The 27,416-nt window shown below is 40.0% G+C and overlaps 1 protein-coding gene across 2 annotated transcripts in view; it reads right to left on the reverse strand.

The window, feature by feature from the left end:
- Nucleotides 1–4,065: 4,065 nt before the first annotated feature.
- AVL9 (AVL9 cell migration associated) overlaps nucleotides 4,066–27,416 on the reverse strand; it is a 53,822-nt gene continuing 30,471 nt past the window's right edge. For both annotated transcript variants that reach the window (XM_014602564.3, XM_059728691.1), the window contains exons 8-16: nucleotides 27,330–27,368; nucleotides 23,497–23,566; nucleotides 22,406–22,953; nucleotides 17,130–17,264; nucleotides 15,702–15,921; nucleotides 13,075–13,192; nucleotides 12,328–12,381; nucleotides 9,142–9,230; nucleotides 4,066–8,420 (exon numbers count right to left, since the gene is read on the reverse strand). In XM_014602564.3, coding sequence (XP_014458050.1) covers nucleotides 8,326–8,420; nucleotides 9,142–9,230; nucleotides 12,328–12,381; nucleotides 13,075–13,192; nucleotides 15,702–15,921; nucleotides 17,130–17,264; nucleotides 22,406–22,953; nucleotides 23,497–23,566; nucleotides 27,330–27,368 — 1,368 coding nt within the window. In that variant the 3' untranslated portion in view covers nucleotides 4,066–8,325. The remainder of the gene's footprint in view (nucleotides 8,421–9,141; nucleotides 9,231–12,327; nucleotides 12,382–13,074; nucleotides 13,193–15,701; nucleotides 15,922–17,129; nucleotides 17,265–22,405; nucleotides 22,954–23,496; nucleotides 23,567–27,329; nucleotides 27,369–27,416) is intronic.

A 27,416-nucleotide genomic window follows, 5' to 3' on the forward strand; every position in this document is an offset into this window, starting at 1 on the left:
AGTTGAAGACTGCACTTGGGCAGACTGTCAAACAGAATAGTTTCCTAATACGGTTAGTAGTGGAAAGGAGGGTTTCTCTCTCAACACTGAAGACCATGCTGGTAAGTCCAATTCAGGGACTGTTCTGATGATGGGCTTGATTCCCATTAGAGCATGACTGCACTAGCTAACACCCAGAGCAGAGGGGGAAAGGCTAGGATGCTTTTAATACATGATCATAGTGATTTGGGGCCATTAATTTTTGTTTTCAATCTACATTGATTAACATGGGGCAAGGTGCTGATTACAATAATGAGTGTCTTCCTGCAGTAATATCCAACCTTTGTTCTGCTAATGATGCCTTGATTATAGTTGTGTAGATAAGATGGATGCCCAGCTCATGTAACTGAGGGTGCAGATATATGACATATTTGGCTTAATTCCACTCAAGGGTAAAGCTACCCCTCTGAAAATGAGAATTAACTATACCAGTATCCTGAGTGCAAGTCAGTCTCCACCTTAAGTCCTCCGTCTAATAATGCCTATTGCAATCTCTTTAGATAGCCAATTGTGTCTGCTGCAGATACAGATGTAATAAATACTTGGGAATGTAGTCTACATTAAAGTCTAAATTAAGCAAGCCACACTCTATATCTGACCCCTCTGAGACTGTGCAATCAGTTTTCACCATAACTGACTATGGACTTGCGTGACTTTTTTTAGACGCATCAACTACTATATTTACAAGGGAGTCGCGTAATGCGTCTTCCTCTCATGGGAACAGATATTGTCTTACAACTTTCTCCAACACCTGTTATTCTGAGACTTGCCAGGAAGTTCAAGCAGGATTTAGGGCTATCATAATGATGCAGCCCATCTTGAGCAGAACCTTTCTTGTTTTCAGAATTGATTAAACTGTCTGTCAGTACTCCAAACCTGACCATTTCATTTGATGGCAAGTTGATTCCCCCTAAGGTTGTCCATCTGACATGGAAGATATCCTCCTTCACAGTGGGGAAACCCTTGATTAGATGTACTAAGGTGAAGACGAAGAGCTTTTTCTATCAGTGATTCAGAGGCAGCTTGACTGGCTTTCTGCTGATCCAATTATTCTGAACCATTTACACAAAAGCAATCTGGGTTTTCTTGGAGCTCATTCATACTAGTAGACACTTTTGCATATCATCTGTAGGTTCAAGGACACGCTGGTTTTGGATACCCTACATTGGTGAAATTCCTTCTCCCATACTCTGTCCTGTTAGGGAACTCTTCTTGCCTCTCGGGTCTTAACTTGCATCCTTATTAATTTGATGTGGAACCTGTATGAGTTCAGGGTAGTCTAGACAAGCCCTCCAAGAATATCTGTTTACCACCAGTAACTGTGGTTCTTTGAGATCGGGTTGTCACAGATTTCATGACCAGTCTCTGATGATTGGAGCTCTGAATTATGTGATTTTAAGAAATGAGCAGTTGCTGTGCGTCTGCTGTGTTACCCTTGCCTTATATGAGACTGGAGGGTAGATGAGGAAGGTGATGGGCATGGTCAATGTACTGCTATTCAAAAGTGACAGGCTTGCATTCCTGGGGCACATGCACTTCCACAACAGAATCTCTGCAAAACCATGCTTACTGCAATTAAGCAGTAATTGTTTCCAGGCATAAGCCTTTCAGTTCCATTTATGAACTTTTGAAAACTCTTGGCTACCTGAGCTGAAGAGCAGGACACATGTCTGTAGCAAACAGCATGGATCACTCCCAAATTACATAGATGGGAGATTTATCCCTTTTGGGTGAAAGAAGAGAGAGACTCTTAACAAGGAAGACAACTTCATTAGTTTGGCTTCTTTTATAAGTTAGAAGTATATGATTGAGACTTCTCAGAGTTAAGTATGGGCTCTCATAAAAACACCAAATAGCTTGCCTTCCTGTCTAATCAGTCACCATGCTCCTGTGGCGCACAGAGCTGTGTTCTCCTGCTTTGTTTTGCTTCTGTCCATACACTACTACTTGGGTACTTATTTTCCCTTAGCTTTGACATCTAGTCATCTGCTCTACTTCTCCTTAGCTAAGATGCCCAGTTGTGGTAATTTTTTCTTTTAAGACAGTCTTCAGGAGACATCTCTAGGTTTCTTCACTTCCCTCTCTTTCTTTCATCAACTCTAGGCCCAACAGTAGATAGACATCTGAATGGTAATAAAAAGGCATTTATCTTGGGAAGAGGAGCTGGCTGTAAGGCCCCATTAATTAAAGATCAAAACATAGTATTATCAAACAAGTTCACAATGTTATTTTTGCAGTGTATTTGTAAAAAAATAAAACTGGGTCAATTGATAATTAATTAAATGCCTATGGCAGTAAAGTGGAGATACTGTAAATTTAGTTCTAGGCAAGATTTAGTTTTTCAGGGACAGCTATAGACTGCAAACACGGGTACCTTTTTCCTGTGGTAGCTCTATACTTATCTTCCTAAAATACTATGTAGGAAGGATGAAGGATGCAAGTGTTCTTTAAGATTAATCTGATTCCGATTCATTGTCTTCATTCTGGGGTGACTCCAGAAAACAGTTCTACTTTGAGCCATAGATTTAGATGAGAAGAGGATTTAGTAGAGGTCTTGCTACATTGTTAAGGATAATGGCTGTTACTTTAGTAGGAGTAATAAATCTTTGCAAGCATACTGATCTGTATTAAAAGAAGGAACAGAATAATATTTATTTTTGAGCTGTTCTTTTTAGAACATACTGTACAAACACCTCAGTGAAGTATACTTTGGGAATGGCTTTGCTCTTAAAATCATTCGCAGGAGCCCTTGTTTCAAAATGACCAAATACTAAAGTTCTGATGTAATGTTAAGCACTACAGACATTGCTTAAGCTAAATCTGATAATTTGACTTGCAATAAACAGGTAAGAATTCAATCACTGAACAAGAAATATTAACATTTTCCCACAATTTCTCTCTTGTCTACTAAAGAATAAGTCCAAAATTTCAGAACTGGAGTGTGTCGTGCAAGCCAGGTGCAAACATTACAACTTCTAGTTTAAGTGGTTGGAAACCGGTTTTTTCCCTGCAACAGAACGGAAGTTCAGGGTGCACAGGCAGCTTTAACAGTAGCAGATCCCAGTCTATTGAACTTTAGTACCAGATCCCCTCCTGGCTCAAGTTAGGTTGTGATCAGTACCCTGGCTGACCAGGTGCCTTTGTGGCTCTTCCACTAACTCCCCTCCTAGCAGAGCAGCCATGCTAGACTGTTCCAAGCTCTCAGCCACAGGTGAGAGCAGCTGTAGAATTGTCTATACACAACGTCCCTAGGCAGGGAAGGAGCATGTTCTTTAGGAGGAAGAATCGGGCCCCTTGGAGCTCTGGGGAGTGGCAGGCACCTGATGCGATTCCTGCAATCAGGCTGGGCCCTTCACTGGAGTTCCAAGGGCTGGGAGATCATAGCTACTGCAGTCTCCCAATTCAGGGCTCTGTGAAACCCCTGGGCTGGGGGATAACAGCAGATGCATCTCTCAGCCCCAGCAGCTGCCAGCTCCCCCTGGCAGCACCCCGCAGGTGCCAGGACCCAAAGTCCTACAGCTATGGATGCTGGGTCCCAGCAGTGTGTTTCCTGGTGCCAGGACCCAGCTGAGTCCTGGCAGCTGCAGGGCCTGGATGTTATCTCCCAGCCTAGGTCTGGGGAGGGGAAAGGCCAGTGACAGCAGGGGGTTAAGGGAGTGTACCTGACAGCCAGTCAGGAACAGTCCCTGAACAGGAGGCATGTGGGAACTCCTCCTGCTTTCTGGCCTCAGCCAGTGCAGGCATCTGCATTCCCCCCCAAACTGAAGAGGGAACATGAATTCCATTCACTCCTGATCCAATCTGTGCAGCTTAGAGAAACCTGCATAGATTGGGCAGATTCTGCCTTGGGCTTTTTGAATGTCTGTACTTAGTCCAAGTCATTTGGTCCTGATATCCACAAAGGGATTCTTTGAGAACTTAAGTCACTAATAAGCCTGGTATCACAAGGAAGCTTTTCTGGCCTGAAATGGACAAAAGAACATTTTCCATAAAATGAAAACAATATATGAAAAGTGTAACCACCTCTTATTTATGTAACTGACATTTATTTCATAGAGATAGAGGTAAAACATACATAAGCAAATGCTTTTGAAAAAAATCTTAATTGTGCATGATTTATATTAGGATGTTGTCTCTCCCCCCCCCCCAATGGAAACAATGAATTATCCATCAAATAATATGTTTCTGAGAATGGCTTCAGCATTTATCTGGATAAATACCTCTGCAGTGTTTAAAGAAGTGTAAAAATAAGTAAATTTAGAAGACGCGTGGAAAGAACACTGTTGCTGCCAACCCAGTAAGTGCTGTGCGGTCTACAATAAATTTTACAAGATACCTCTAAGGTTGAATACTCCTGTGATCTCTGCATCATGTCACTATAAGACTATCTACTTTAAAATTTGTCATCTCTTCTAGTTAAGCTATTGCATATAGCAAAGCTGCATAGGGATATTTACATTTTTATTTATTTATTTATTTTTATAAGTTGTATCAACTGATTTAATTGCTTTTATAAGTTTGGGGCAATCACCAAGTTGTGTTATATGGCACTAGAAGCCTCAATTTCAAAAGTAAGTCTCCTATGCTAACTGATTCTACTGCTTTCAATTTTCATATCTATGCTAAGTCAATGCTTTACACAATGAGGAGATCGCAATAGTTGCATCTCCCAGCCAAGGGCCCCAGCAGCTGCCAGCCCCCCTCCTAGCAGGACTCCGCAGCTGGGAGATTGTGGCATTGGCACTGGCCTGCTTACATTTTTCAAAAAAAAAATTTTAAGCAGAAATTTTTAAACATATTTGATGCATTTATTTCTAAGCAGCACAAAATCACAACCAGATACATGACAATGTTTAATTATCAAATGTCTGTTTTTGTCTTCAAAATATCTCATTTTATGCCTTCACTTTTACTAGTAATACTGCCCTTTTAGTTTGTTAGTAACATTTTGCTGAAATCAAAAGCTGTTTTCAGCAAAATATTAAATTTGGTTACAAAAATGCTGAAAACAGTGGTACAAGGTAAAATGAAAACAGAGTGGAACACTGATTTTTTTTAAATGGTACTTATTATAAATGGCCTGGTATATAGTCTGATCAGTATCATGTGCAGGAAAGTTAACTGTATGATATCAAGTGGATTGCTGGTTGGGGGCAAAAGATTTAGTACACAGGACTGACTAACTTGGTCAATGGTACTCAGTCTCATGTTTGGGACCTACATGTAGTTCCACTGGTGTCTGGGTTTGATCAGAAGGCGTTGACTAGCACATAGAATACAACTAGATGCTTTATCTGCCAGGAAGTTGTTTAGTGGAATCAAACAGCCACAATTATTACATAGTGACATGCAAACATGCCTTCACAATGTGTCATATGATGCAAATCTCCAGTTATTTTGCGACTCAGACCCTGAACATTGGAGAAATACCTGTTCCACTAACTCAGTTTGATTTGCTAGAGATCAGTATTACAATAAACTGAAGGACTGACTATGTAAGACTATCCAAATGGACAAGGCCTTGCATTTGTTTTGGTAGCTACACGCACCATTGCCCAAAAGTAGTTCAGGTGACTGGCAAAGAGTGTATCTACTAATGATCAGTTCACCTGCATTGGCTGTAGTAAATCTGAGGTAAATACTGTTTCAGACTGCTAGCAAGGAGCTGCTCCTTGAAAAAAACCCAAGATACATATGCACGCATACCCTCGCATTTCTCCTACCTTTCTCTCTGAGCATCACTTGAATTGAAGTACAAGTAAAACTGTCAATTTAATACTTGAAATCGAATGCTGAAGGGCAGGAAAAAGGAAAATACTCTTCCTACAACCACTATCCCACTCCTGAACAAGGAGAGCTGGGAGAATATCACGCAACAGTTAATAGAGCACAAGTTCTGAACAAACTGTGCCAATGTCTACAGAGCCCTGGAGCTCTGAGACCTACTACACAGCAGCAGCAGGCCTGCTGTTATCGAGGACATCCTCCTGAATGAGTAATCTTCCAATCAGGATTCCTCATAGGCTCCTAGAACTGAGGAGAAAGTTAAAGAAGTCAACAATAGCAAAGGGCAAAGTCCTAAAATACAGGAAGAAGGGGGAACCATAAAGGCCCTACTTCTACACCTTGTACCTGTAAATCCCAGCTACTTATCTGACTCTAGAATCCCAGAGGCCACAGACTGCCTTCACTACAACATGAAGTCTGAATACTTGAGACTCAAGTCAACAAATATTATAAGGAACTGCTTCAAAATTTCTCCAAAATAAACATGCTATTTTCTAATGTGCATGATATCTTTATGGCCAATGAGAAGTCAGGGAAAGTTTTTCTAATCTGATCTAGCTTCTTTCAGAGGTATCTACATGTTGAGTGTTCCTGGTCTTTAAGAAGATAGAATAATGGGAAAAGAGCAAAGGGGACAGAGCTGAGCTATATTCAAGTACTGCAGAAAAGATACAGAACACTTATTTAGTTTAAAGCAATACAAGCAGTTAGTGAATAACCATTATTTCTGTAGGAAAAAATACTGGCACGAGAGAAATATTTGTTTTAGAAGTAAAGCCACTTGTACAGCTGTGAAATTTAATTTTAAAATCAAGGGTTTCTACTTGTAATTAGTTTTTAAAAACACTGGCTTTTTAGGAAGCTGAGATGAGGAACAATGAAGATGAAAAAACAAGGGAACAGAAGTGTCAGTGTATGGAAATTGGTTGCAAATGTGGCTTTAAATCTTTTTAAAGAAGCTGAATTAAGAGGCTGTCTAGTGATCTTAATTTTTAAGCGTGAAGTAGATGAAGAGCTACTGCAGCTCCACTCTTTCAAAGTGAAGGAGGAGATGGACATCCTAGATAACTACAGGCAAAATCCTAGCCCCATGAAAATGAATGGCAAAGCTCCCACCAATGTTCATAGGACATGATTTCATCCTACAAGCATTCTTTCTTTATGAAGAGGAATGTTAAGTTAAAGAATAGGGGCTGAAATGCAGATGTTTACAGATGTTTGTCAGAGACGAAAGATTCAAGTCTGATGAACAAGTGCTCCTGTTTCAGGATATACTTAGATACCGACACATGGCGTGCACTAAATACAGGATTGTCACACCAGGTACAAGTGGCTATGCCATTTTTTTTATTTTTTATTTTTTTATGGCTCACCTTCAGATTTCTATAGCAGTTTTGCTTTCAAAATGAAAAGAGTCCTTACCTATGAAAAGGATATTCCCTGAGTAGATAAAGAAAAAAAAATGAAAGCCTGAACCACATCTGGACAATTTTTACTCAAAAGTCTTCATGATCTTCCTGGCAACAAAATGTTAAGTTTAAACTACTGTCCTAATTTAGTAACAGTCTTGTGTTCACTTGCATGTAACTGTGTTTATAATTCTGCTCTATTTGACCTGCTATATTTGTCTAGGGTTCTAAATCATATTTTTGTAGAGTTTATTCTGTTATGTATTTCCCTAAAGAAATCTCTTTAACTGGAATTTCTGCTTAAGTCCTGTGACAAGTTTGGTGGAAACAGTCACCATTTCAACTAGTTAATATTCTGACCTATGGAATACAGATAACAACAAGAAATTGACTTTGCAAGTGTCACAAAGGTTTGTGGGGATAGAAAAGAAAGCTAAATATAGATGAATACACGTGTTTGATGATGGGGTAAAAAAAAAATCAAAAAAAAAAAAAAAATCACATCAAGCAGTCTCAATTAGCAACTGTACTGAATTTCATTTGAAACTGAAAGCAAGAAGGGCTCAGCCTGGCCTGTGTTGCTAATTTTACACGCATGCCCTTAGATCCAAAGGTATGAATCAGTATTGTTACACTTCAATTCTAACAAATATTACAGGAACTATCTGGCTATCTGAATTGTAAAATATAGCTAATTTACATAAACTTCTTCACTATTCAAAAAAAAAATGTACACATCTGACTTCAAACCTATATTCTGGCTTGCAACAAGCCTTGTTTGTTTGCTAGTGTCTTTATGAAGGCTCAGATTTAAAGAAAAGGACTCATTTTAAATAACTGATGTGCTGCAATAGAGCTTTATATGCCACTTGTATCCTCCCAATACTGGGGGAGAAACTCAAACTTATAGTGACACTGAAGAGTAACATTTCAGTTTTTTCTGTATGCAACAAACAACGACAATTTGGTTCTCCACAGCTAAGTCTCCATACCTACACTTTACAGCAATCTTTGTACAGCTGAGAAAGACCAGTACAACTGAAATACTGAGAAGCACAGTATAAAGCCACTATTCATTCATATGCTACATTCAGTCCCCGAGGCCTTGCGTTGACTGAGTAAAAGTGGAAAGCCACGAGGACATGGCTGATTTTGCACTGGTGAAGGCTCCTCCAACTGACTGACCTGCATTTTTAAACAAGAGAAAAGTTTACATAAAATACCCAATTATACATGAAACTGAATGATTGCAAACAAGAGATTTAATTTACAATGCAAATCCATAAATCTGTGCCATTAAGCATGGTGTCTTGGAATAAATGGTCAACCAGCAATAATTGGTCTCTGGGTGGCCTCTTTAGCCCTCAAGAGAGACTGAAGGAACAGGCAGATCACTCCTGTTTTGCACAGCTTGTTCCAAATTTTGGCAAAAGCCAGAAGACTGGGAACTGTGTGGCAGGCTGATGGTCCATCCCACAGATCCCTTAGCAGAGCCAAGATGGAGAGATGCTCCATATTAAAATGCAACAGAAGCCCTCTCAGAAGTGTTAAAGGACCTGATCCAAAGCCCGCTGAAGTCAATGGAGGCATACTATCAGAACAGCACAAACTGGGCAGAGGTAGAGCCGGTGCGAATGCGCCGACAGTCAACTCTGCTTCAGAGTGCTCACTGATAGTCCACCCTCTGGCCCCCTCCTACATGCCAGGGAGGCACAGCAAGAAGCTGTACATCTACCTACCACTGAAATGCTTTAAAGTGCAGCTGCATTTTGAAGCACTTCAAATTTACATCTCGTCTCTACTATTAAAGCTGTGGTACTTGCAGAAATATATTCTGCATTAGATCTTTTACTATTAGATACTTCCTTAGTGCTCCAGGCTGGGGTTTAGTGAACAAATTTCTTACCTACAGCTTTTCCCGTCTGTACAACATTCCGGCTAGTGGTGGCCATTACATTTCCAATCTTTTTGCCACGTTCACTATTCTGGACAGAACTACATAAACAGAGAATTGCATTAGTTTGATTACTTATTGCTAGCTCAAGGGACACCCCCCAGCCAACAAAGAAAAAAAAACGAGCATGACGATCAAGCCCATAAAATTCAAGATCCATCTAATTTCATAATGACCAGTCAAACATTGATAAGCGTGATAGATATTGGAAGAACAACAGAGTATCTGTTCAGTAAGCTCCGAAACAAAAGGCAACAGGTTCACCTTTACAGGACACCCCTTAGTGCAAAAATCTAAAGACAATTTCATTACACTGTAAAATTGTGTCTTGTAATATATGGCAATTACTTAGAAGCAGGTCATCATTTGTGGACAAAGGACTGCCTTTTATTAAAAGGCATTTGGCTAGTTCAGAATAGTCATCATTGCTTTGTCCATTTAGTGTAATAGTTAATTTTACTTTGTATTTTTCTGTTAGAATATTACTATGACTTTAAAAAAAAAGCAGCATAAAAATCAATAATGTCTATTCATTTTCAGAGGCGTTTGTGAAGTCCTGTCATTTGGTTTCAAATAATACTCAAATAAAATTCTATGCCACCATACGCCCTTATGGAGCATCTTTAAAACTATAGTGAAAGTGAGCTGCATTCCCTTTTTACTTCACATACCTCTATAAAAAATTGTCAAAAAGTTCCAAAATCCTGATTATTTATGAATAGGGCCCAATTTAAATCATGGGCCTAATCTCGCTAGTATGGCCCAATTGTGGCAGGAGCTGCAAGGGCAAAATCATTTGGCACTGTCCCTGGCAGACCCCAGCCTGGCCAAACGTGCTTGGCATTGCAGCAGTCATGTCTTGGCAGTGCCCGCAGCCCACAAAAAACAAAGGATTGCCAGGTGGGCGGGAGGGAGGTGCTGGAGCACAGGTGGCATTGCCTGCACACAGGGGGATGCTGTCCCATCTTCACACACCACTATCCCCACCACTATCTCCACGCCTGCCCTTGATTCCGCTTTGCATGTAGAAGTCCTGCTGGGGCAGTGCTGCGCACTTTCCTCCCACTGCCTGCTAGGCCCCACCTGCGGCCACCCCCCAGCAAGCAGCCATATTCTTTGGCATTTTGTTGCAAATAACATTTTTCGTGAAAATGACTTAATTTTGTGTTTTCACAAAAAATGTGAAATCACGATTTAAACCAGGCCTTACTTATGAAGAAAGCAGCTTTTCAGATATACTTGGAATAGAATTGCCAAGGAAGTATGGGTAATTTTGGTAAAATGAGCAGAAAAATGGCTAATGGACCCTCACAGACTGAACCTTTTTAACTCAAGTACTTTTCCCCAAATTAAGCTTATGAAGGTGTTTATAAATTGTTAAAACTGTGCAGTTACTGCAGATGACATCCTAATACCCAGGATGAAGTTTCACCCATGCCGCTGAGACGCTGGCAATCAAAAGCATCTAGAAATATAGTTCTGTGCTTTCTTTTAATTGCAGATTTATGGCAGTTAGATTTCCAGCCCAAAATTAGAACTAAAACATACAAAAAGAAACATCCAAATACAGGAAGCGTTTCAGCTTCCAGGGTTCACAAACATTAATTGTTTACAAAAATATTAGAAATTTGATCTAATAATTAGATTCTAAACATGGCAAATGTGTGTGCGTTATAATTATATTCTATACCTGGAAAGTTATCAGAGGGCTGTCTTAAAAAGTATCCCCCCCAGTCCACCCCAACTGCTACAGCAGGGAAAGCAGCGTCTGGGGAGAGCAGAGGCCAGGAGGCCCTCCCCCCCACCCACTTCTTCCTGCCTCTTTTATTCATTAGACAATGAAAAGAGGACAGCACATGGAAGCATAACTCCTGCTGGACCACACAGGGATGTTGACACTATTGATTGGCAGGGCAGGGGACAGAGTTTCCATGTGCTCCATGCCTGGGAGGGAATCCAACCTGAGCCAGGGCTGAGCTGCACCTGACAGTAACGGTGGAGTGGACGCAGTAGGAGGGGGACAGAAGCCGCAAAGGGCATGCAGAGCAGGAGCAGGTGGCTCTGTGGGTCTGACTCCAGCCCCAATTCTGGCTCAGGGCCAGCCAGAGCCACAGCAGCTGCCTGCCTCCTCCTTAGCTTTGTATGTGAATCGAAGATGACAGGCTTTTTCCCCCCCATGCTGATTTGGGGTGGAACCTCATCTTAGATTTGAGTAAATGCAGTATATTATTGTCGTCGTGGGAGAAAACTCCCTAGTGTCCATTGTCTAGCTGGCTTAGAGACCAGACAACGTGGGTGAAGGGTTAACTGCAGTTTATTTACTCGAGTAAAGACCATAAAACAGCAAAGAGGCAAAATGGCCCTGACTTAAGGGTGGGGCTGTCTTTTATACATTTTCTAACAAAGAAAACTACAAGGTTATTGAATATGCAATACTTATGGTAATCATCTCCTTACATGGTGCATTAGAAATCTCAGTACTTTTCCAGAAGAAAAAAGTTAGTGTTATCTTACACATTTCAATCTGTTTTCCTGTACTCCGCTGTACCATCTTTTTTCCTCTGGGCCCCTCTTATCTTATCTCACTCCTAGCTGCAGCTGGTACTCAGTACACAGACTTAACCATTTTGTTAGAAAAAAAGCAAAAATTAAGGCACTTGACATAAGAAAATGGCTGGCTTAGCTATCATTCTGTCTTGTGGTCAGCAACATTGCTAGGCCACAGGTCATGCCTTGTGTTTAGCTACAAAGCTAATACTATTTAATAATCTAAATTATTGTTAACTTAACAGTATGCTACAGAAAACTATTTTATTTCAGGGTAAAAACAAACTTGCCTATCACATTGTGGTGTCCAAAAACCCCAATTAAAGAGCAAGGCTGTACTGCACTAGGTTTCAAGCACACCACAAAAACAAAGTCTGGTATCAAGAACATTTTTCACTATGTTAGGCAAACTGACCCTCCTTAGATGTCATTCTGTAACTGAATGCTATATTTAGCTTCATAGAGAGGGTCAATTCCCAACTCCGAACCTTGATTTTGTTTCTATATTCTGATTTTAGCAGAGGCAATACAAGTGACTGATACATGTTAAAAACCCCTTATATTTAAGTATTTAATGTTCTAGATACTCACTGTGATAACCTTAACTTTACATCCGAGACAGAATATTGGCCCTGGAATGGATGACTAGAAAAGGAAAAAAAGGTAGTTCAGAAGTTTCAATATTAGTGTTTTCATAATGAACACGTGCCACACTTTACATTACTGGTTGTCCTCCACCACGAGACAAATATCTAGTCTAGTTGTATTCTCCATCTCTTCGTGGATCACATTCCAAGTTGTGATTCAGTCTTAAGCTTCTGACAAATCACCTGCAAGCCAGATCTGCAAGCCAGCTGTATACAGTCTTATTTTCACTGCTCCTGCAAGCTGACAGTTGAGACTCTTCCTGTTGACAAGATGGGGAATAAGAGCCCTTTCTCTGGTAGCCAGAAAGGGCTTTATAGATTTTTTTAAAAACACACTGAAACAGTACTCAGTGCAAGTTTTGGGCCAAGTTATCTAATAATGATCCTGGTCACTACTGCTCCCTAAAAACAATTTAAAAAAATCCAACAGATTGAACCTCTGAGGAAGGAGGGATAAGTGTCCCTCCCTAAAGGGAGGAAGTCAGCTCCTATCAATGTATTCAATAACTTCCTGAACATCATATCTTCACTTTATGCATGTCTCAAACATTTCTCATCTCCCCAAGCAGCCCCATAAAAAGTGTAAGGAGAAGCAAAGAAACAGAATTCTGTACTACCCCAATACAAGAGGTTTGATTTCCCCCTATAGGAAACTTTAACCTCCCCATAAACTTTAACGTTCCTTTCTTACCTAGAATTGACCTCTGCAAGAGCTGGATGCTTGTTGCTATTCCATACTCTGTAATTATGTGTATTTTTCCAAGCTGTTACAAAGGCTGTTCCAAAGTCTGACAGCATCTTTTCATTGTCTAATGAATAAAAGAGGCAGCGAGTGAATCTATGGCAGTTCACTTAGGATGTAACAGGAAAAAAGGGAAAGGAGGGGTTTTTGTTTCTTATATTCTTGCCAAAATGAAGAGTTGGACTCCAGGACCCTAGCCATTAGCAAAGAAACAAGTGTTTTATTTTGGATTTAAAAACATCTATTCACAAATGTGCTTGACCAATCTCATTTCCTTCTACGACCAGGTGACCTATCACCTGGACAAGGGAGATGAGATTGATGTCATATATCTTGACTTCAAAAAAGCCTTCGATCTGGTGTCCCATGATTGTCTCTTGGAGAAACTGGCCAATTGTTGCCTTGGGTCCTCCACGATCCACTGGCTGGAAAATTGGCTCCGGGGTCGGACCCAGAGGGTAGTAATTGATGGAAGTCACTCATTGTGGTGTCCTGTGACCAGTGGGGTCCCCCAGGGCTCTGTCCTTGGACCCATACTGTTCAACATCTTCATTAATGATGCGGACACTGGAGTCAGAAGCGGACTGGCCAAGTTCGCCGATGACACCAAACTTTGGGGCAAAGCATCCACACCAGAAGACAGGCGGATGATCCAGGCTGACCTGGACAGGCTCAGCAAGTGGGCGGATGAGAATCTGATGGTGTTCAACGCCAATAAATGCAAGGTTCTCCACCTTGGGAAAAAAAACCCGCAGCATCCTTATAGGCTCGGCAGTGCTATGTTGGCTAGCACTATGCAAGAAAGAGACTTGGGGGTCATCATTGACCACAAGATGAACATGAGCCTGCAATGCGATGCTGCGGTTAGTAAAGCGACCAAAACGCTGGCTTGCATCCATAGATGCTTCTCAAGCAAATCCCGGGACGTCATTCTCCCCCTGTACTCGGCCTTAGTGAGGCCGCAGCTGGAGTACTGCGTCCAGTTTTGGGCTCCACAATTCAAAAAGGATGTGGAGAAGCTTGAGAGTCCAGAGAAGAGCCACGCGCATGATCAGAGGTCAGGGAAGCAGACCCTACGATGACAGGCTGAGAGCCCTGGGGCTCTTTAGCCTGGATAAGCGCAGGCTCAGGGGTGATCTGATGGCCACCTACAAGTTTATCAGGGGTGACCACCAGTATCTAGGGGAACGTTTGTTCACCAGAGTGCCCCAAGGGATGACGAGGACGAATGGTCACAAACTACTACAAGATCGTTTCAGGCTGGACATAAGGAAGAATTTCTTTACTGTCCGAGCCCCCAAGGTCTGGAACAGCCTGCCACCGGAGGTTGTTCAAGCGCCTTCATTGAACACCTTCAAGATGAAACTGGATGCTTATCTTGCTGGGATCCTATGACCCCAGCTGACGTCCTGCCCTTTGGGCGGGGGGCTGGACTCGATGATCTTCCGAGGTCCCTTCCAGCCCTAATGTCTATGAAATCTATGAAATGTGTACACTTTATCATGAAAGTAGAGTACAGTCCATCAACTGATTATTTTAAATGAACATGGTAATTTAGAAAATTTACTTTTCTCTGAAAGTTTTACAAAGCCAAACATGAGTAAAACTTTTTCATAAGAAAGCCACTGAACATCCTGCAACAACACTGCACAACTATGAGAACCTGAAAACAAAGATAAGTGGCCTCACTCTGTGGCAAGGCACCACCTAATGGCAGGAGATGAGTCAAAGGAGTGAAGATAGCCACCACAAATCCTGAGGCATCACCTGGCTCTCTTCTAACAACAGATTTGCTAAACTGTTGCAACAATTTGTAAATTCTATTTTTGAATTAATTTGAGACTTCTTAGCATGTGAATTAGTAAAGAAATTCTTCTTCACTACTTTCTTTAGTCATTTCAGAACACTCTGAGATAAAAAAAAGAAACAGCACAAGGTTCATGAAAAACACAACATGGTAGCACATCAAAGGGTTAAATCATCTTAAAATTACAAGGCTAGTGGCCAAGGAGAACTGAGTATTTTTATGTTTAAGTAAAGCTTTCAATATGTTTTTCAGAAGTTCAGTAAATAGATACAGAATTGACTAACGAGGGCTATTAACTCAGAATAAATTATGAAGGGAAGGCAGGGAAAAATTAATCCTGGGCAAAAAGAACATTTTCCTAAAGGATTTAAGATCAGCTGTTCAAATTCTGTAAGGACAACTGAAACAAGCACAATCTGCAGAGAAACCCTGGATTAGCAGGATTTCAACATGCATGGATATCAGGTACTTTGCTGGTGAAAAGGGAATTTAACACAAATACCCAACTGAAAACAAAGAGGGAAAGATAGTTTTGTAAAAAAAAATCACTAAATGAGATTGCCAAGGGTGCTTAAAAAAAAAAATGGGGAAAAAAATGTGGCCTGAAACAAAATGAGATTATGGTTACTAGGGATTTTAGAAAAAAATCTTCAATTAAATAAAGGCACAATGCCAGCCAAATTCAAACTTCAATGGAGCAATTGTTTACTGTACATCCTATTTTACTACCCATCCTCCCCAAAACCCTAAGCAAGGGATCAGGGTGTACCTGGTTGCAGCACACTAGCTAGTAGTGCATGAAGATAGGCATTAAACTGAGCCCTGATCCACTCATCTCCTCCTTCCCAGCCAGTGCCATCAAGGAAAACGTCATCCCTGTTCTCAGTTACATGCTTCACCAAGTAGTCTGCAAATCTCAGGTCAGCAGTTGTGGGATTCAGGATCTTCCGAAGTTCTGGATCATGAATTTGGACATGGGCTTCCTCTATCTGTTTAAATAATCCCATGGGCAAGAACAGTCCAAGTAAAACTTCCATTATATAAAATATGCACTATTTTTGTCAAACACCAATTCCTCCCCAAACCACAACCACAGTCACAACTACTGGTAAGGAGAAACAGACAGCCAATTTACACACAAACTCTTCCCAGAATATTTCAGATATTGGTCTAAAATAGCCTGGATTTAGGGACCTTCCTGCCACAATGAAGAACGCTCTTTGACAGGATTGTGTCAATGTACCCAAGTATATTACTAGAGCTTCTTTCCTCCTACTTTAATTTATTGGCTGGATGATTAATTGATCTGACCATAATCATCTGAAGTTGCTACGTGGTCCTTCTACAATCAGGAATGTGTTAGGGCAACTACTGCTTCTCTGTAGGGTCATTTTATGGCAAATTAAATCTAAAATTAAACAAACTGAAGACAGCAGCACTAGAATGCTTCTCTCTACTTTTCTCAGTTATAAAACATCTAATTTTCAAGAACTCAGTAGGTAGCCACTAAAGTTCACTATAAGTAAAATAAATCATGATGGTGAGGTGTCAACTGGAATTTTCAAATGCAAGACACTGGATATAAAATGACACAGTAAAGTTTGTATCATTTTTTGTACAATTTTCTTCCTAAATAAAGCTGATAATGCAAGTATATAATGGCGTGAGACATCTTCCATTATTGCTATATTCTGTAACAACTGGCCTGTACAGAAATAAGGTACCAGTTCTTCTGAAATCACTCCTTGTGGACAGAGCTTACTCTGCAATAATTATCCTGATAAATGTTTCTGTGCAGACAAGCACAGCTGTTCTTCCTCAGTATCTGCACAATAGGTGTTATCAGATAGTGAACTAAACATTAAGAAATCCTGTTCAACAGTCCGCTTTAAATGAAGAACAGCAAACATCAGTAAAAATTAAATGCAACCAAAAAATATTTTTGTATATTGCTTCTGGACAAAACTTCACTTGAAAGAACATGTGTAGGTGTGTTCTAGGGCAGAGGCCACGTTTCTGGAAATGACTGTACAAGTGCTTAGTGTGGTAGGATCCTGGTCCTCGATTGGGACTTCTAGTTGCTACAACATCAAAACAACTCTAGTATGAGTCAAGGCTTTCTTCTTTTGATTTAAGTATATCCTAGAGGATGCAACCAATCTTTTAGCTTATCGAGTTCCAAGGAGAGGATGCATACTTCCACAATTGCATCACTTAGATGCTTCTGCTGACGAAACAAGATGTTGGTTGCTCCCGCAACAAAGCCACGGATTGTTACGTCGGACAGGAGATGATGTTGTTGCAAGGCCATGTACGGCAAACAAAGGTATCCCTAAGATAACAAAGATGTTAAATGATTAATAAAAAGGGAGGAGGGAGGGGAAAAAAAATGAGTCACCTTATGTACTTACTTACATTTACAGTTCTTCCTAATAAAACAATAAAAAGCAAGAGACTGAATCCAAATAGGTAACTGCTTTCCACCGAAATCCCAACCACACATAAGCACTACTGTAGAATGCCACTTTGCTACACTACAGTAGAGCAAGCAAATAAATGTGCACAGAAAGTAAGCATGTTGGGAGTCTTGATACCCCAAACCCCTTGATGCTGGATATGTCACAACTTTCGTCCTCACAGGTAAACTTATCCCAAAAGTAATTCAGTCTGTATCACAATGATTAGCATGCGAAAAGGCAGATCTGTGAAGGAGTTCTGGTGAACTGAGATGCAGACCAGTGACCACATCTAATGGTAATAAGACAACCCCAGGTAAAAAAAAAAAAATAAAAAATGACAACATGACTGTTTCCATGCTCCCTGCTCAATTGCTCAAGACTGTTCTCTCAGATAAATGGGTGGGGATACGGAAATTGGAATCTGAACTGCATAAAACTCCTTAACACAAAGGTATAGTGTCTGGAATTTGCCTTACCTAAGGACACAGAATCTGAGGGGGTCTGAGACTTCATCACCCAGTAGATAGTGAGCATGTATCTATATATTCTCTGCTGTATGTAGCTGCTATTGGTCATTTTGTCTGATTGTTAAGTATTCCAATAAACCGGGGTATAGTTCAAAGGAATTTGCTTCGGCTTGTCTTGTACTTCTCCGGAAAAAATAAAACCTCTAGACAGTCATCCTGGTGTAATAACTATAGTTAGTAAGACGCTACATAGACCTGTATTCTTAGGACTCTGGTTGAATTCCAGCTGAAGGTGGTAGGTGCTGAGGACTACAACCTTTTAACTGTGATAGAATAACTTAAATGACATTAGTTTTATGGTCACAGCATAGTTCTCATGTCCTTAGCAGTTACAGCAAGGACAAGAACTCAGTAGGTGGACAGATTCTTTTATCAACTCTTCCATAGCATGGTCTCTGGACAGACAAGAAAATTACTGCTGTTATCCAAATTTTGTAGAGACTTCCAGGATCCCGGGGCATCAATCTAGACTTCTTGGTGAGCAGCATATTTATGCTTGGTTTAAAAACAGCAGGAGAAAGAAAAAAAAGTTATGCCCCAGGCTTTTTAAGCACTGTACCTTTTCTTCTTTCATAAGACATTTTAGGATTACAACATTCATAGATTAATATCTAAATTTGATAACCATTCAACTGCTTCACAGGTAGTTACATGGATTGATTTTAGATTGTTATTAAATTATCTACTTGGGCAATCGTTCACAATGTGTTGCAATTTTTTTTTCACATGGTGCACCACAATTGCAACTCAGACGCTTTGACTCTCCATTTACTTTATACATTGAATTAAACCACTTTTTTTTTTTTTTTGAAAAGCAAAAAGTATATATTTTTTCCTTAGCTTTTGATGTAGGCGACACACAAGATTCCTGCAACACAGCTGGAACTACCATAATTTTCCTTTTTAAAATGGAATCAATGTCCCTCTTGAAACTCAAGTCTAATTTCAGCTGTTCAATTACATACTCACTAACACAATCCCAGAAGGGCTACAGGCATGTTGGACAAAATAATAAGAGCACATGTACATCATCAGATGTACACAGCAATTTGAAACTTATGAAATAAAGGAGTACAACTCATTCTTTTGCCAGATTAAATGGAGGGATAACTATCCAGATGACAAGTACTATCAACTAAAACAGAGCAGTCTTTGTCAAAGCACAACAGTGCTTTGTTATAGAATCACCAACATGAACTTTATTTGTCTGGAAACCTAAGAGTCTAAGAAGCTGCCAACAGGACATGTAATTGCTATGCAAGTTTAAGAAAGATATAGGCTGAGAGATCTTAGGAATTCTTTGCTATTAAAAGTCCAGAGTGTCCATTTCAAAACTCATACTCTTTTTTCACTTTCCACAGCGTGGCTGACACCAAAAAAACGACATTTAAGTGACCCTAAGATGAAGGATTTAAAATAGACTTGCATTTCAGGTTGAATTACCTGGTTTCCTTGGAATAGACAAACCAGAAGTTATTAAGGGATGGATGTCACTAAAAGCTGGTATTTTAGAAATTTCAAGCCCTGTTTCTCATTACGTAAGATAACCCTGAATGAGAAAGTGCCTTTGTGGAGTAGAAGGTAAATCTTTATACACTGTTAAATACAATTTAAATTATCTTGTCATTTTAAAACAACTTTCAAGTTCTGTCTCCTACTAATGGTTTGGTGTCCTTTTACTAAATGGACAACATTTATGTCCATCTTTAAAATGGTCATTTTAATGGAACTGGAGTAAGCGTAGCTTTGCCCTTCCTTGTCATTTCATAAATTACCTAAATATCTTTAGTAGTAACACAACTGCCTTCTCAAGACAAATCAGACAAGTCACTTGTATGGAAGTGATTCTGGAAGATGTACCAGGTCCTTAACTACATGCATCACTGCTAAACCAGTTTGTTATAACATCATTTTTGGCATTTCTGGTCAAGCATCAGATCAAGTATCACTGCTAGAGACAAATATCTTAAAACTAGTTGTGCTAGTACAGGAAAGGTGATATTTTAAAACTGCTTACAAAAAAAAAATACATCTTTTCACCTCATATCCTAAAGAATATAGTATCCCCAATTACAAGGGTCTAGAAAACAGTGTTTGGGTCTTCTCCTGCAGAAATCACTATTTTGCAATTCAGCACTGCCAGTTTTTAGTTTTATCTTAAAGTTCAATTGCAGAGAGAAAATCTTTGTCTCTTTCACATACAAGTGGTATATAATTATTTCCAGCTATAAGATAAGTAAAATCTTTGCCAGATATAAATGGGTTTGATTTTTAATGTGCTGAGCCATATTTGCTTCAGTTACTCCCTGCTCAAGAAAAGCAAGATATCTTCATGAACATAGAGGACTGCTTTCAAGCCAGATTAGCATCCTCTTACACACAAATAGGGGTTTTTTTTGTTGTTTTTTTTAATTAAAAAGAGAGAGAGAGAGAGAGAGAGAGAGAGAGAGAGAGTATCCTCTAGTAATGCCTCCTTATCAAGGACGTAAAGAGAAGCCAAAAACTCCATTAGTAACCCTATTCTACAGATTAATTTGGCTGGAATTCATCTTAAAATGGATTAACACCACAAGTAGCACATACTACCCACATCTTTTTGTGAAACTCTTGTACTTCCAAAATAAATCCTTTTATTGTTTGTTTGATTATTATGGGGTAAGTTCTAAATCCATGTATTCCAGCCAACAACTCTTTTGACTTAAACAGAGAAACAGTCCTAGAAGAAAGGACTGTAACTCAGAACCCCGCCAAATCCAAGATATGTGGCTAAAAGGTTAGTAAGCCTTCTTATGGTCTCTGACTTGGTGAATCTTGAATTCTTTTTTATACAGCAACAGAAGAGAGTACTTTCCTAGGGAGTGAGAGATGTAGTTTTGCACCCTACCAGGCTAAGGACAGACCTGAAATTAGGTCCCCTGCACCCTGGGAGTTTTGTTGTTGTTTTTGTTATTTTTAACTGCCAAGGCTATTATTAAAAGGGAGCATGGTTGCCACCCCCTTCCATTATGTTTAAAATAAAGTGATTATTTCCACTGCATGTTGTAAGGAACTACACATCTTGTCCATGTGAGGCATGCTTTGAGAATGACTGCCAGACTAGGTACATCAGGTGGCTTAAGCCAAGGACTTCCAACTTTCTGGATCCCATTTTATATGGTGTTAAGATAGGTGCCAAACTCCTCAGATATGTAGAATAAAGTAGTTCTGGGCATCCACTGGGGTAACTACATACCTAGGGAACTGGCAAGGTGCCAACTGCCTCTAGAGTTTAGGGGCCTCCAGGATGAAACAGCAACTGAGCCAAGACTTTCAGGATCTCATCTGGATTCAAGTACTTAAACTCCACTTACACTAAATTTTAGGTACCCACTTTGGATGAAAGTCTAAACTAGGTGGGACTAGGTTAGACAGTTCTTTTGAACATGTTAAGCAACATCTATGGGGGGGACTGGTGTGCTCTAAGACCAGCTGTTGATGTCTGACCCTCCCAACTGATCAAGTAACATCTGAAGGTCGGTCATTACCTGTTAACATGGACTTCTAAAACTAGACCGCATAGTTATAAATCATGTAAAAGAATGTATATGCATAAGGACAGATAAAATGAGAGAACTTCTCTGGATGTATTTGATAAAATGTAGTCGATTGTCAATGTCTGCACGTGCACATTTAGTGATACCTTAAAAATAAAAACACACAACTTCACATTGGGCATACAAAAAAAATAAAAATAAATTATTAGTCCATTTAAGCCTGCTTTAATGTGTTTTACTGGGCTTTTATATTGTATTTTATAATATGATTTATTGTGCTTTTATTTTTTACTGGTTATAATTGTCATAACCCAATGATTTTTAGTGCCTCGGCACATTGGAATTTTCCCGCCACATGGAGCTTTCTTTGCACGGTGGATTTCTCAGCTGCAGAGAGAAAACCCCGGTGCAAAGAGTTCCCACCACACATATGCAAATTAGTACCCCATTATTGGCCGATTCTAAATTATTCCTACGTGGCGGCTAGCAATTGGCTCGCTAGCCGTATAAAAGGTTAGAGCAGTTTCCGCCCAAGTTGGAGGACTCCACAACCATCTCGTGGGGAACTCTGAGCGCGCTGTGGAGCCTAGCAAACTCCGTGTGTGTCTTGGAGGAGGACAGAGAGGCCTGATCAGCTCCTAGCCACTCCCCGTCATAGTGTAAATTTGACGTATCCCCCGTGTGAAGCGCTCGTGGAGTCATATATCGACGACTCGGTTTGGTGCGGTTCGGAAGAGATCTCGTTTGTGTTTGTTTGTGTGCAACTGCAACTCAAGCAAGTTTCCTTCCTGCACTGTGACCATCGGCCGTGTAAGTAAAGCTTTCTTTATAAAACCAATACGCTTCCGTGCCTAACTCTACTCCGTCGTGGAAAAACCCCATCTGATGGTCCGGGCTACTGGCCATAGCCTCAGACCGACCCTCGGTCCCGACAATAATGATCAAGCTATTTACCTTGGTAAAGATGGCCAATGGCATGCCATACTGGTCCTCCTCTAACCCAGATATCAAACCTGGAACAAGAACTGCATGTCCTGTATTAGCTTGGGGCTGCACAGTAATAGGAAGGTTTTCTGAGGTTGCCAATTCCTTTGAAAAGATCTCGGTCTGTTTCGAGTCCATGTTTTCATGTTCTCGTTCTTTCATATTATGGTCTTCCAAAATACTAGGATCTAAGGTTTCCCAATCACTTTCAGAAGACTCTGGAGACATGAGCATAGGAGGTTTCAAAAACTGTCCAGTACCATTTGAGGACTGTGCCCCATTGCATTTCTTTTCAGACTGGGAAAAGGATCCATTTCTTTTCTGATTCTCCAGTATCTGGTTTCCCATCAGCTTACTGCCTTCCCCTGCTGGTCCTGAGTTTGTATTTGAAACATCAGCAGCAGGCACAGAAATACAATCATCTACAGGGGTGGTAAATTCTTGCAAGCAAGGATCCTCTGATATACTCTTTCTTGGTCTGTACTGTGAGCAATCAGTAAGACCATGTTCAATCATACCTAGAAGGAAAAGCAATATGTAAATACTACAAACTCACCAGGGATTTTACCAATCTTTGATTATGGCAATAAAGGAAATTCTCTTTAGCATACTGAAAAAGTATTATGCATTTTACAAAGCCTCTTTGGAATTCTTCTATCCATATGGCCTTGTATTAGCCATCTTCCTTAAGTGTTACTTAACATCTGAATTACATTTTCTTACATTTGGCAGGAACATAAAACCAACCACCTATATCAAGCTTACTAAAGGTTATTCACCCTAAAGTCATAAAACAGACAGCAGTATGAGGAAGCCATGGTAAAAAAAAAAAAAACCAAAACACTCTACATAACTATCAGGTATTGTGAGGCTGTGTGCATGTACACTTCATAAGAGATCATTTCACACATTTACATGAGTTAGAGGTGGCTCTTTCTCCAAGCAAAATACCAACACACCTCCAGAGTCATGTAATTTGAACCCCTCCATGAAATATAGTTTGGTCAACTTCAATTATGAACACAAAACTGCCCAAAAATCAAAACCTGCTATGTTCTTACCAGGAAAGAGTGATAAGACTGTCATTAGTGCCCCCACCAGTCTGTTTACTGGAGAGATATAAAACAATACCTAGGAAAACAAAAATAAGAATGAAGCTTCACACAAGAGAACAAAGAAAAGAGCGTAAGGCCAATTAATGCCAGAAAAAAAGAAGCTGGCTGAGAACAATTTTTATTTAGACAATGTTTGAAGAGAAAACATGGCATTTTCTATACCTGCATAATTTATTCTAACATTTGCCAGTATTTCAACGGTAGCAAGAATGACAAGTTAAAATCTAACTGATTAATTTAAAAGTGACCACCTTTTATCTGATTGTTTTTGGTCCTTTGGGTAAACTGTTGCTCACTTTTGTAGCCTGGGAGAAAGGTTAATACACTCAAGTTGGGGCCCAAATAGATAATCTCCATCCCAGAATTCAGAAAGAACTGGCACACGAAATCACATATCTGCTAGTATTAAGTGGGGGGGAAAACAAAAATAAAGAAACTATCAAGTACCATATGATTGAAGACTATAGTACCTATATTTAAGGGTGGAAGAAAGGGGAAGTGATCCAGCCAACTACAGGCTGAAACTCTGTCCTTAACTGTATGAAATTCTTTGGAACAGATTTTGAAAAAAATGTTTTTAAAAAGGACAGAGATAAAGGATGAAAAGACCTGGAATAAAGACAACATAATTTGCCAAGCAGACTGAGCCAGGTTAAGCAGGTATCTTTCTTTAATAACCTTGCTGATTTTCTAGACCATTGGGAAACCACCTTTCGGGCAGGTGTGCCACAAATTAGCCCCGTACCCTCCACACCTATTTATTCCCCCCGCTCAATCTGCTGCCTTGCTTTCTGCTCCCTGCCCTATCTGCCTCTGTGTTGCCTGTCCTTCGCCCAGTCTGTTGCTTGCCACACACACAGGCTGCCTGTGCCACTTGTGCTGCAGGTTGGCCACCCTTGTTCTAGACAAAGGAAATGTGGTGGGGATCCATGTGGTAGATCCTATCTATTTGATAACAGTCTTCAAATACCAGAAGGAAGATTAAAAAGAGGGTGGATATGAACTTTTTCTCTGTGGCAACAGGGGACAGGACTAGGAACAATAACTCAAGTTGCAGCAGAGGACATTTAGAAGAACTTTTTGACTATGAGAGTGGGTAAGAACTGGAACAGGCAAACTAGAGAAGCTGAGGAATCTCTATCCCTGGAAATTTTCAAGAGCAGGTTAAACAGATGCTTGAGCTGGGATGGTTGTCAGGGATGATCCTGTCTTGAGTAGAGGGCTTGGCTGGCTATATGAACTCATAAAGCCTCTTCCAGACCCACTTTCCCATGATCCTATCTGGGCTTCAGTAAAGCATTTGATATTGTGCTACATGGGAAATTATTAGTTAAACTGGAAAAGACAGGAATTGAGAGAGGAATTGTAAGGTGGATAAAGAAATGCCTACCAGGGGATTGCAATCAATAGTGTACAAACTTAAGATAAGAGTTCCTCAAAAGATACGTCTTTGGCTTGACCTTGTTTTATATTTTCATAAATGACCTTGCCACAAACAGTAAGATTATGTAGATGACTCAGTGCTAGAAGGCATCATCAATTTAAAGGAGATATACTGGTATATCATCTAGATTAAAGCAAGATGACCTTGAGGACAGAGTAATAGAAATAATAATGAAATGTAATAGTACAAAATGCCAAGCCAGGCACTTGGGGACCAAAGTGACTGCTGAAATCTGGAAGCCCATCAGTTGAAACTGATTAGTGAAGAAAAGGATCTAGATGTACTAGTTAAGCATTACCAATGTGATGTGGTTATGAAAGAGGCACATGCAACCGTGCAATGTTTAAGAAGAGGTGCTTCTAGCAGGGATAGGGAAGTCTTAAAGCCATTGTACAAGGCATTGTACTGATGAGATCTCCTGCAAAATACTATATACTGTTCTGGTCACACAGAATCAAGAAAGATTAATGCAAACTGGAACAGGTGCAAAGAAGCGCTATGAGGAGAATAAAAATGGTATCATATGAGAGGAAACAGAGCAACTTTATTTGGTAAATCTAGCAAAACAAAACAAGACTGCTATCTACAAATAAACAGAGAGAAATACTGGGGAAGGAAAGGAAATATAAGGTAAGAGAATATTGGCACAGGAGTTCAAAACCAGCCACAAATTTATTTAGGCTGGAAAGTAAAAGGAAGGCCGTAAGGCTATGGGGGGGGGGGGGGGGGGAAAATCAACGTAGTGAGGGCAAACCCCCCCCCCAAACTTGCTTTTAAAATAAAACTTTAAAGGTTTGTAAAAGAAATTATTTGCAGTAACAGAAGACTGTACTCAAAAGACCCAGGAGATTTGTTTCAGTCCTATGTTGCTTGATGTCAAATTGTTTCTAGCTGACTCCAAGACTGCTTGGCGAGACAGTCAGGTAAGGTTTATAATCTCTAGGCCTTCTTCCTACATAGGCCAAACAAAAATTAGCTTTTCCCTTTCCTTCCCAATTCTCTTCTCCCCCACTCCATAACAGCAATGCAATATTAAAGGTCAGCAAAGAGAGTGGCGCTGGCAGTAGATATTGGAACTATAGTAATAGTCTACAGACGAGATGCCATTAACATCTGGAGATGGCATCTCAATCCAGCATCGGTTGGAAGATGGAAGCATTTCTTTCTGCCTATGAAACAGGCACCAACCCAGCTGTTTGGATTAGTGGAGATAGTCCACAGCATACACACATCTTTTTAATCAAGAACTGATGGAGTTATTGGTGCACACTGGCTTAGTATGCTTAAAGTCTTTGACTGTACACATTTCCCACAACTATTCTGGAACCTTAACATATGTTGGGAAGTGGGCAGTGGAGGAAAACCAAGCATTTTCCCTGTTGCAGCCGCCAAGGTTCATTTCCTATTTGTGGGTTTAGAAGAAACTCAGATTTATTCAAACCAGACTTAGGTCTGAGTCACTTGAGCATGCTTCCTGCGCAGTTGTCTCTCATGGTTTGTACAGCTTTCGAATGGAATTATAGCTCAGTATTAAGTAGGTACTGGAAAGTTAAACGTTCATCACAAAATGCTACCATCAGTTTTTAAACGGGGAAATCATTTTCTAAAACAAAAATGTTATCAATCTAAATAAACAAATAAAAAAAAAATCTATAGTTTAACCTATTCACTGAGACCATTCAAAATGTGTGTGAAACTGTTCAAAAGACCTAAGAGGAGATGAATACACGGAGATCACAGGAACTGAAGTAAACGCACAGCAGTGGCATTCTTTTTGGGTTTACTATCAGAAATTCCTTTTGTGTTTTTTGGAAAGGAATTCAAATACACAATGAAATGCTAAGATAAGATCCTGATTGTGCAGCTGGAGACATGAATGCAGGCACTTCTGCCCTTGCAGATACCAAATGAAGTCACTGGGGCACTACACAGATACAGGATTTCTAGCTTCTTAATTTTATTGCAAAAGTTAGGGTCTGGAGCACCTAAAAATCATACATGTACACAAATTCTCATATGCTATTCATTTTAAAGCTACAATTATGTATATTTACCAGAACAAAACAAACCAAACAAGAATTCACTGTGAGCATGTTAAAATTTCAGGACTAAGAACTAGAGTTGAATATGCTAAACTTAAGCTAAACCGCAGCTCAAATGCATCATTTTTCTACAACCTTAATCAGATACAGCACCTTGTAATAACATCTGTTTAAGCGAGCTCTTGCTCATGAAAGCTTATGTATCTTTTATTAACCTACTCTTTTGTAGCTTCTCATAAGCACATCCAACAACTACATTTCTATTTCAGCCTCCGCCTGGCCACAAACTTTACCTTTTTTTCTAGAAGAATCAGTTTAAAAAGGATTAAGACCTGAAAAATAAGGAGGGGAAAAAAAACCAAAAACTTGGATTAGTGGCC

This window comes from Alligator mississippiensis, chromosome 5, assembly GCF_030867095.1.
Source record: "Alligator mississippiensis isolate rAllMis1 chromosome 5, rAllMis1, whole genome shotgun sequence".
NCBI classification, from domain to species: Eukaryota; Metazoa; Chordata; order Crocodylia; family Alligatoridae; genus Alligator; species Alligator mississippiensis.